The 12,157-nt window shown below is 33.5% G+C and overlaps 1 protein-coding gene across 10 annotated transcripts in view; it reads left to right on the top strand.

Annotated features, from left to right (window-relative positions):
• agrn (agrin) overlaps positions 1 to 12,157 on the top strand; it is a 305,226-nt gene that overhangs the window by 213,871 nt on the left and 79,198 nt on the right. For 7 of the 10 annotated variants that reach the window (XM_051097124.1, XM_051097122.1, XM_051097121.1 and 4 more), the window contains 3 exons: positions 383 to 604; positions 9,592 to 9,792; positions 10,391 to 10,591. In XM_051097124.1, coding sequence (XP_050953081.1) covers positions 383 to 604; positions 9,592 to 9,792; positions 10,391 to 10,591 — 624 coding nt within the window. The remainder of the gene's footprint in view (positions 1 to 382; positions 605 to 9,591; positions 9,793 to 10,390; positions 10,592 to 12,157) is intronic. The other 3 variants (XM_051097130.1, XM_051097123.1, XM_051097131.1) reach the window with 1 other exon arrangement.

The following is a 12,157-nucleotide window of genomic DNA, read 5'->3' as shown; positions in this document are numbered from 1 at the left end:
AGCTGTTATAAATTCACTGGAAACCATGGCTTCTTGGGGCTTATTGCTTTATATGCACGTGGTTATGTGTGTGAAAACGGCATTTAAATGCAAGAGTGAATTCATTAAATGATTGTACCGTGTGTGAACGGAAAACTGGAGTCACTCCAGATTCCGAAATGTTTAGTATAGCAGCATTTTGGTGTCTCACAGGTGTAAACGAGGAACATGGAGGGTGACAATTTAACTGTAGGACCCGGCTGTCACTCCTAATAGTCAAACGCGTGTAGAGAATCCTGATTAAGAACTGTGAAGTGGAGTGACATCTGGATATAGCTTCCTTAACTCTTTCCTATCTTCATCTAAGTAGAATGATAACTTGTTTCTCTGCTTTTTGGGGCAGATCTTAACCTGGAGAGCCCCTGCCTGAAGAAGACCTGTGAATTCGGAGCCGTGTGCGTGGTTAAGAACAACGAGCCAGTTTGCGAATGCTCAGACGCGTGTCCGCAGGACCAGGACCCTGTTTGCGGCAGTGATGGGCACACTTACAGCAGCTCATGCCAAATGAAGGCCATGGGATGTGCCCTTCAGAAACAGATACAGATGCAGCACAAAGGACCATGTGGTGAGTCCACACACACTCTCACTCACACACACACGCATTGATGCCACTCACTCCCTCACTGCCTTTCATCCCCGTCCACCCCCTGCACTTAAGCACTCCACCGATATTTCGAGAGAGGACTGTAATTTTCCTCCTCCGCAACCTTTTTTTGAAACGATGCACTTAAGTTAGAATTAAAGAGGGCAGCATCCTTCACAGTAATTGTTTGCATGAGTCATGGGTTTTTTTGTCTGGCTTTTGTAAGCGCGCTCCAGATAAGTCTGCAGAGAGGCCTGCTCGCCCTCCGAACAAACGCATGTTTATGTGTGTTCTTCACAAAAGGCTTGTAAATCATTTTCGATGGCTGTCTTTGTACTTGAGAGGGGAATATTAAAAGGATTTTTTTCTGCTAAACTTGGAGCCCTTCGTAAAGCCAGTCCCTTTCACTGGCGGCTTAAGTTCGGAGAGAATGAGGTGGAGCTATTGTGTCGACAGAAGTGTCATGTGGTTGCAGTTTACACATCCGTGTGTATTGGCTGTCCCTCGAGTGAAAAGGTTGAAATGGATGCCAGGGGTCATTTGGTAGCGGTATATTTATCTCAGATCGCTACAGGCCACGGTTGCCCTTTATTGCAGCAGCGCCCATCATGCTATATATGTTGCCAGATAGACATATGAGAGTGATATCTCTCTCCTCACAGGCTTCTGGAACATCAGCTTAACTACCCACAGAGATTTAACCCACAGACACAGGTTCGTTTGAGGCCAAACAAGTCTGGTTTTCATGCATATGTGGCGAAATCTTAAAACTGATGATTCAGGACTAGAAATAGAGGATTTTAGAAATGCTCGAGCTTGACAGATTCGTTTTGGAACGGCAGGCATGTTCTGTGTGTAGAAGCTAATAATAGGCTTTCCATAAGCATAGAAAACCTGTAAATAAAATATAATTATTTTTTAAAATTCACACACACACAAAACAAACAAAAAAAATAGTTCATCCAAAAATTAAACTTCTGTCAACACAAACCTTTTTGTTTGTTTGCTTTTTGGAAGAAAATCCACTTTTTCATTATAATGAAATTGAATTCTGAACATTATTCACCGAAAAAGTTCTGAAAACATCCATTCTAGCTATCCTACACTGAAAAAAGCTTGGCATACATGCAATTTTCACCACGAAATTGGTAGTACTTCACATTTAGTGAAAAAAGCAAGTACCACATTGAATTAAAGTTGGATTTTTAGAAAGGCTGAAACAGTATTTTCTTGTAAAACATACCACAGTGATCTCCAAATCTTTCTCTCTTTTTTGTATAATAATTTGTAATAATAATAAGTAATAATAGGCTTCCCATAATCATAAAAAACACTTTTTGTTTTAATTTCACACGTACATAGTTCACCCAAAAATGAACGTGTCATCACAAACTTTTTTTTTTTTTTTTTTGAGGAAAATCCACTTTTTCATTATAATGAAACTGAATTCTGAACATTTTAACCATTATTATTTGAGCCATGCTAGGTTTCTTACACAGAAAAAAAGTTTATGAAATTTCACAGTTAGTAAAAAAAGGCAAGTAACACATTGAATTAAAGTTGAAATTTTAGAAATTTTAGAAAGACTGAAACAGTGTTTTGTTGTAAAACATACTGAAGTTATTGCCAAATCTTTGTATTTTATTTTATTTTATTTGAAGAAATCTACCTTTTCATTATAATGAAATTAGTTAATAATAGGCTTTCCACAATTAGAGAAAACCTGTAAATAACAAATCATTTTATTTTTTGAAATTCACAAAAAAATGTATCAAGTCATTTAAAACGTAAAAAATATAAAATATAAATTTAGCATTCAAATTTAGATAAAAAATAATTTACTTTTTAATTATATAGACTCAATATTTATAATTATGTCAAATCAATCATGGTAAAAACCCCATAAATTAAAAATATGTAATTAGAAAGTCAATTATTCAAATTTTATGTATTTTTATTTTATTTTACAAGCTTTATCAAATGTATTAAAATGATTACATGTATTTATTTATTCGTTCATTCATTCACTCATTCACAAACAAATGAAAACTAATCCTGTAAAAATTGTGGTGGTTGGATATATTAGCTGGTCTAGTTTTTTCTAGATAGTTAATCAACTGAATTGTGAAATAGTGAGAGTGGTTTAGACCTGCTAGATCATGTTGGATGAGCAATTTAGATATGATAGACCATCTTTGACCAGATATGGTATTCCATAAACAAACTTAACCACCTTAAACAGGATTGACCTGTTTTTACCAGCTGGAAATAATCACTGTAGTTTGAAAAAAATCTACCCATTATAGAATCACAGCAATGTTGATGGGTCGGGCCCCTCGCTGGAGCAGGTGTCAATGGAAAGGGGCAATAAAAAGCGGCTGCAAACAGCTAACCGTACAGAGGGAAATGTTGTTCATTTAGTGCTGTGTACACAGCCACACTCTCCACCACAAGTGAATTCTATTATTATCACCGTTAATTATCCAGGCCCATTCAGACCACAGCCTCTGCCTCACTAAGACCCCAGCTGTGTTTGTGTGCATTTGCTCATGAAAGCTTGTATGTGGGTCGCTGTCGGTAGCAACGCACCCACGTGAGTGGGTGTATGATGTGCTCGTGGCCAAATTTCATTTCATTTTCTTCGCTCCGCATATAGGGGGGACTCATAAATGCCCTTATCTTTATAGTTCAGGTGCAGTCTGATAGAGATATGACTGACGTTGTTTATTATTCTGATTTTTTCCTTCACATTTGAGTGGCGGCTGACCTTGTCGCGCAGCTACAGGAAAGCGTGCCGTTGTAATGGAGTATTTGATATCTGCCCCTCTGAGAGCCAATACGTATACGTTTATATGCAAGGAAATGAAAGAACAGCCAACGAGTCAGCAGCAAATAAGCACTTTTTACTGGTGATTGAAATGTTACTGGCCACAGTTGGGGAATATAGGTTACCTGCAAGACACTGAGCTGGAAGCGGAAGAAAAATCATCAGGCTGTGGAAGGAGTGAGAGGGCAGTAAATAAAAACTAGGAGGAGATGGAGCAGACTAATAGAGCCGGTGCCCTTGCCCAAGCACCAATCGCCAGGGAATTTTTACGGCTGTTCACAAAAAGTGCTGTTCTGTACCTGACATTAACAATGTTCCTTTCTTTCTCTGAGCAAAAGAGAGTAGTTTACCACTCACCTTTAGAGGAATAGTTCACCCAAAAATGAAACTTTTGTCATCGCCAAACCTGCGTGACGTTTTTTTTTCTAAAGAAAATCCACTTTTTCAGTATTATGAAATTGAATTCTGAACAGTTGAACCATCATCCATTCTAGCTTTCCTACACTAAAAAAAGTTTGATGCAGAAATGAGTAGTGTGTTTTTTTTGGTAAAACATACTCCAATAATCTCAGAATCACTCTCTTTTTTGAAGAAAAAGAAGAAGAAAATCCACTTTTTCATTATAATGAAATTGAATTCTGAGCATTTGAATCATTACTCACCAAAAAAGGTCTGAACGCTTTTCTACGCTTAAAAAAGTTTGATGTAGAAACAATTTTCACTCAGAAAATGGTAGTATTTCACAATTAATGACAAAAAGCAAGAAACACATTGAATTAAAGTTGACATTTTAAAGTAGAAAGACTGAAATAGTGTTTTCTTGTAAAACACACTCCAGTAATCTCTAAACATCTTACTTTTTTAAGAGGAAAATCTACTTTTTCATTATAATTGAATTGAATTCTGAACATTTGAACAATTATTCAACAAAAAAGTTCTGAAAACATCCGTTCAGCTTTCCTGCACTCAAAAAAATTTGATGTAGAAACAATTTTTTCAGAAACTGGTTGCACGATTAATCAAAAAAAAATTTTGATTTTGTAGAAACTAAAAAAAAAATTTCCAATCATCTCAGAAACTTTTTTGGTCTGTTTTTCATTATAATGAATTTGAATGACATTTGAAAAACCAAAAAGGTCACACATTCTGGAATTAAAAAAGTTTGATTGACAGTTTTTGAAAATAGTAGTATTTCACAATTAATGACAGAAAGCAAGACGCACATTGAATTAAAATTGACATTTTAAAGTAGAAAGACTGAAATAGTGTTTTCTTGTAAAAACACTCCAATAATCTCTAAACAACTTTTTAAGAGGAAAATCTACTTTTTCATTATAATTGAATTGAATTCTAAACATTTGAACAATTATTCAACAAAAAGTTCTGAAAACATCCGTTCAAGCTTTCCTGCACTCAAAAAAATTTGATGTAGAAACAGTTTTCTCTCAGAAACTGGTTGTATTTCTCAAAATTTTAAAGTTGACATTTTGAAATAGCAAAACACACACTGAATTAAAGTTGACATTTTGAAGTAGAAAGACAAAAAAAAAAATTTTTTTTTCGTAAAACAGAAATCATCTCAGAATCACTCTCTTTTTTTTACTTTTTCATTATAATGAATTTGAATTCTGAGCATTTGAACCATTATTCACCAAAAAAGGTCTGAACGCATCTATTCTGGCTTTCCTACACTTAAAAAAGTTTGATGTAGAAACAGTTTTCACTCAGAAAATAGTAGTATTTCACAATTAATGACAGAAAGCAAGACGCACATTGAATTAAAATTGACATTTTAAAGTAGAAAGACTGAAATAGTGTTTTCTTGTAAAACACACTCCAATAATCTCTAAACATCTTACTTTTTTAAGAGGAAAATCTACTTTTTCATTATAATTGAATTGAATTCTAAACATTTGAACAATTATTCAACAAAAAAGTTCTGAAAACATCCGTTCAAGCTTTCCTGCACTCAAAAAAATTTGATGTAGAAACAATTTTCTCTCAGAAACTGGTTGTATTTCACAATTAATGACAAAAAGCAAAACACACACTGAATTAAAGTTGACATTTTGAAGTAGAAAGACAAAAAAAAAATTTTTTTTCGTAAAACACACTCCAATCATCTCAGAATCACTCTCTTTTTTGAAGAAAAAGAAAAAGAAAATCTACTTTTTCATTATAATGAATTTGAATTCTGAGCATTTGAACCATTATTCACCAAAAAAGGTCTGAACGCATCTATTCTGGCTTTCCTACACTTAAAAAAGTTTGATGTAGAAACAGTTTTCACTCAGAAAATAGTAGTATTTCACAATTAATGACAGAAAGCAAGACGCACATTGAATTAAAATTGACATTTTAAAGTAGAAAGACTGAAATAGTGTTTTCTTGTAAAACACACTCCAATAATCTCTAAATATCTTACTTTTTTAAGAGGAAAATCTACTTTTTCTTCAAATTGAACTGAATTCTAAACATGTGAACCATTATTCAACAAAAAAGTTCTGAAAACATCCATTCTAGCTTTCCTACACTGAAAAAAGTTTGATGTAGAAACAATTTTCACTCAGAAATTGGTAGTATTTTACAATTAACGACAAACGGCAAGTAACACGTTGAATTAAAGTCAAAATTTTAAAGTAGAAAGACTGAAACTGTTTTTTCTTTTTTTTTGCTAAAACATACTCCAATAATTCTTCTTTTTTTTTTTTTTTTTAAGTAAATCCACTTTTTTTTATTATAATGGTTTTGGATTCTGAACATTTAAACCATTATTCACCAAAAAAGTTCTAAAAACATCTATTCCTGGCTTTTTACACTGAAAAAAGCTTAATGCAGAAACAATTTTTACTCAGAAATTGGTAGTATTTCACAATTAACGACAAACGGCAAGTAACACATTGAATCAAAGTTGACTTTTTAAAGTAGAAAAACTGAAACAGTATTTTCTCATAAAACATACGCCAATGATCTCCAAACCTCTCTCTCTCTCTTTCACAAAAAAGTGAACATTTGAACCATTATTCACCAAAAAAAGATCTGAAAACATCCACTCTGACTTTCCAACACTGATAAAAGTTTTATGTAGAAACAATTTTAGAAACAACTTTAGAAATTGATTGTATTTCACAATTAATGACAAAAGACAAGTAAAACACTGAACTGAAGTTGCAATTTTAAAGTAGAAAGACTGAAATCATATTTTCTTGTAAAACATACTCCAGTAATCTCCAGATTTTCCTACACTGAAAAAACTTTGACATAGAAACAATTTTCACTCAGAAATTGGTAGCATTTCACAATTAATGACAAGTAACACACTGAAGTAAAAATACTGAAATAGTATTTTTTAAAATTACTTTTTAATATATATACAGAGGTGGTGATGACATTCTGACCTGATTGATTCAAAATGAATGATTCATTTGTAAATCAGGCTGATTCAGTCAATGACTCAGCTCAACAATGACTTCAATTTCATGGCTTTTTCAACACAAAGCTTCCATATGAAGACTTTTATATTATTGACACCCTAATGGTACAAACCTTTTTTATACCTTCATGATACTTTTGTTGTGCTTCTGTGTTCTTTTGAGCTTCAAAAACTCTAGTCTCCATTCATTGTAACTGCATACAAAAGAGAGAAGCATAATTCAAAATTTTCTTTGTGCTTCGTATAAGAAAGAGTGCCGTACATTTTTCGAATGACACGAGGCTGAGTAAATGATGGCACGGTTTTCATTTCTGGGCCTGAATGGGCAAATTTCTTCTTGTTTTCCAAAAACCTATAAGCTTTAAAGGCCTCTGTCTGTACTCGTATCTCGGGTCCAGCTCTGTTTTCTGGATCGCTGTTTATATGTAACGGTCTGCCGTTCTATCTATTGCGCTCCCCTCCGCCGAGGCTGTGAAAGCATGGAAACATGCTGCAACTGATAAAGAAATGCCTTTATCACATGTGCTGATAAAGGAGAATACCAGCAGCCATGAGAATGTGATTTATCGGCCTGCATTGGACTGTCACGACAAAGCGCTCTCGGGCGGCCGCTGGGCAGCATGCTGCGGCTGCTTTTAATAAGACGGCCGAGCGCGCTCCCTGAGGTTGACTGAGAGCCGGTCCTGAGCGGAGGTGAGGTCACTTTATTAATGTGCAATAAACAGGTTGGTAGAAGAGAGACGAGAGATTTATGCACGAGGACCTCTCTCCATTAACACTAAATCAGGTGCTGTTATTACCCCAGCACTAATTGAATGTGATAGCAGTTGCTCTAATGCAATCCCACAGGTGTAATTGTCATCGGCCATGCTCCCTCCCTCGCTCTCTCCCAGTTGGAACCACATTTTGTTTTACTGATTAACTGGGCTCTCGCTAATCAGAGCAAGATATCTGAGTACTAGGGATGCCAATTTAACACGTTAACTGTGATTCATTAAAAAAAACACATACACACACTGAAACCCTTAATCACACTCTCTGACCCATATGTAAATTGTGTAACAAGGGAAATAAATAGTACTACAACAATTTTATATCTTCAGTTAATAACATTAACAGGGATATGGCAATTAATAAGATGAATTAACAAAACATATTTCGTTTTTTTGTCTATATACTATTAATTGTGTTTTTTATATAATAATATTTTTAAATTCTTAATTTTGTATGTAGTATTTTTTTAAATATATCTAAAACTTTACCAATTTAATGTAGTATAGTGTTATGTAATTATAAATAAAAATATGTAATTTAATGTAATTTAATTTTTAATACATTTAATATAAGAGAGTACTAGAACAATTTTACATCTTCAGTTAATAACTGAAATACAATTTATAGAATTATAAAAGAATTATATTTTGTACATGTTGTGTTTAATACTAATAATTATAATTTGGTTTTATATTTAAAAATGACTATTATTAAATTCTTCATTTTGTATGTAATATTTTATTAATCTAAATAATATCATATCATATCATAAATAATATAATAAATAAACAACAAAATATATAAAATGATATGATGTATGAAGTTTGATACTATTAATTATGGGTCATATAAATAATAAATATTGAAAATTAAAAAAATAAATTTATATGTAATACTTTGTTAATATATAATATATCTAAAAAAACGTTAATATATACATTTAATGGCATAATTTTATATAAATAAAAATAATATAATTTAATATTTAATAATGTAATGTACATTTTAAAATTATTATATAAATTTACTATATAATTTATTAATATATACGATATACTAAAATGCAATTAGTATATGTAATATAATTTTGTTTAATAATTTAATTAATTTTATATATATATATATATAACAATTTTATATCTTCAGTTAATAATTAAATTATATGATATGGCAGTTAATATCATAAATTACTGACAAAATATATAGAAATATATAATATCATGAATTACTGACAAAATATATAGAATTATATTATGTATAAAGTTTAATACTATTAATTGTTTTATATTATTAATATTTTAAATTCTTCATTTTGTTTGTAATACTTTATTAATATATAGTATATCTAATATTTCTTAACATATATATTTAATATGTAATATAATTTTAGAGAAATCTAAATAAAAATAATCTTATTTAATCTAATATTTATTACATTTGATATAATGTGTTGATATAAATTAGGGAAAAAATATACATATAATTATTTTATATATATATATATATATATATATATATATATATATACACACACACACATATAATTACTAGTAAACTTAATTAACAACTACTTGCAAATTAAGAATAATATGTAATATGCTGCTTTGTATGAAATAGGTTCATTTGGGGGGCTTTTTTTCAGCAAATACTGACATGTGGTTAATTAAATGCAATGTCATGTCAAGGGAGCTGTAACTGTGTCTGAAGGCTTGACATCAGTTGGAATGGATGACGTTATACGATGCTCTGCTGTGCCTGCATGTAAACAGAGCAGCGTTGCTCCCATCTGCACGACGGAAGGATGCTTTAGCCCAGACTTTGCAAAGAGATTTTAATAAAGCGGACAGGCGGCGGGGCAGCTGAGGCTGATCCTAGTGAGCGATGGTGTGAATCTGTAGCCCGAATCTCTCCTCTGACGTCACACTTCCTTTTCAGCAGATGAGTCCTGCACCAACTGCTCGTTTGGCGCGATCTGCGATGCTCAAACCGGCCGGTGCGTGTGCCCCAAAGGGTGTTTGGAAACACGGCAGCCCGTGTGCGGCAGCGACGGGATGACGTATGACAACGAATGCAAGCTGAACGTGGAAGCCTGCACTAAGCAGCTGGAGCTCAGAGTGGTGGCCCATGGAGAATGCAGTGAGTACAGAAAAACAACAATCAGTTCATCCATCGCCTTCATACATGGTCACTCATCCGTCTGCGTTTGCTGCGAAAAACATTTTCTGAAGTATTTTTGTTTTGATTTCCGGTAAAACTTTTACTTTTTTTAAATATTGTATTGTATCTGTTTTGTTTATGCATAAATCACTTTTTTTATTTATGCTTTGATTAAGGAAAAACTATTTGACATTTTAGCAAGAAAAATAAACTTAAATCAAGATAAATGTTCTCTGAAAAATCTTAATAGCTTGTGCAGTTTTACTTTTCAGGCAGAGTATGTTTTGTTTTGTTTTGTTTTTTAAATTGTTGAATTATGTGGTGCTAGAAAACAAGACAAAATACTGATTAAGAAAATGTTTTGCAATGCAGTTTTCTTGTCAAAACACAAGAAACTGTTTTAGCACTCTTTCCAAATCATGTTATGCACGCTACATGATTTGACAGTTTTTTTTACGTAGCAGAATCCCATGTGATTGCGTTTGGAGTTTCAAGAGGGCGTTTACTTAGGTCTGAACATTTCTCACAGCTCTTTGTGTCTCAACTAACCTGTCCTGTGATTTGTGCGTGTGATCAGAATCCTGTGGCAACACTGTGTGTAGCTGGGGAGCGCGGTGCGTGCAGAACAAGTGTGAGTGTCAGCAGTGCACGGATCAGCCGGCAAAACCCGTGTGCGGCAGTGACGGCAACACCTACAACAACGACTGTGAGCTGCGGCTGGCCTCCTGCAAGCTCCAGAGGAAGATTGAGGTGGCCAAACCTGGTGTCTGCGATGAAGGTGGGTTTCTGTGTTCATGTATGTGCTAAGATAAGCGAGGATCTGAACTCCCTGTTATTTGCTGATTTTCACGGCTGCACTCGGGGCAAGCCGAGTTAATGCATTCACTCCAAACAGTTTATTGCGGCCAATTTAACCTCCTTGCATCAACTGCACTTAGTGACCCATCATATTTGAAGCATAAAATGCAAGCATCAGTATGCGCCTTGTGTTCTCTGTCTTTTCACCGTAGGCCCCTGTTGTGTCTGTGTTGCGGTTTTATTCTGATTTTGATGCAGTTAAAGACTGTACCGTGCAGTGTTAATTTTAATTTAGTCTTAGTCATAGTCTTTTGATCTAAAATGCCATTTAGTTTTAGTCATATTTTAGTGAAGTGTTTTAGTTCTAGTCTAGTTTTAGTCGACTAAATCTACAGTAGAGCTTAGTTACAGTGTAATGCATTTATTAAGCATTCTCTAAAATTACCGCACTCATTGTGTAAGTTTGATATTAAGGTTTTATCATGATAGACACAGATTTAACTGCTGTGACATGCAACATGCCTTAATATTAAAATTAAATGAAACCACTTCTCATAAAGTAACAAGAACGTGGTCTTCTTTTCAATAAAATGCCAGTGGTTATATAGGCTTATTATGCATTCATCATAACAACTTTTTTACCACATTCTTCATTCTTTCAAGCAGACATTTATTTATATAAATAAATTTATATTAATCTTTATTAGGGCTACCAAAGTGATTCAGTCAAGAGCAGTGAGTGATTTTCTGTCTCTCTTTTGTTGCTTGATTAACATCAGTGCCACAGACAATAGCAACTAACGTTAATTAGACTGCTGTCCCTTTAAAACCGAATGCACGGATGCAATGTGTTATCCGATATTCTCCCAACTGTTTACGTTCACCTAAGACGTAACTAGTTTTGTTTATTTTAATACTCTTAAAAACGGACAATTCAACATCATTTTGTAAGTATTTCTCTGTTAATGTGACGAGAAAGAATACTGTGTGAGAGGCGCTGCTTCGGTGTTTGCTCTCAGAAAAATGGACTGAATTGTGCTCTATTTTGCGTCGTCAAATTTATGTATATGTCTGCTGTTCTCTTAGTCCCAGGTGACGTGTTTGAACATTATATGAGATGTGCAGCATGTGTATGCAGCTTATGCCCGTCAGATAGATCTAACCTCCTAAACACACCACAGATTGATTCTGAATGAATCTCTTCCCAAATTGTCCCTTTTGTATAGTTTTTATTCACAGACGAAAATGTCAATGGATTTTCGTCATAGTTTTTGTTTCAAATCGAGTTTTTGTTGTCATTTTCGTCTATAAAAAAATGATGTTGACAAAAAATATGACGAAAATTATTCGTCAATGAAATTAACACTGGTACCATGCTTTCTTGTTTTATTATTCATTAATATTTAAAGGGACAGTTCACCTAAAAATTAAAAAATTCTGTCATTAATTATGAACCCTCATGTCTTTCCAAACCTGTAGGAACTTTGTTCATCTTTAGAACACAAATTAAGATATTTTTGATGAAATCCAGATGCTTTCTGACCCT

This window comes from Labeo rohita, chromosome 23, assembly GCF_022985175.1.
Source record: "Labeo rohita strain BAU-BD-2019 chromosome 23, IGBB_LRoh.1.0, whole genome shotgun sequence".
NCBI classification, from domain to species: Eukaryota; Metazoa; Chordata; class Actinopteri; order Cypriniformes; family Cyprinidae; genus Labeo; species Labeo rohita.
Note: the sequence above shows the minus strand (reverse complement) of the source record. Positions and strands in the feature narration are given on the sequence as shown.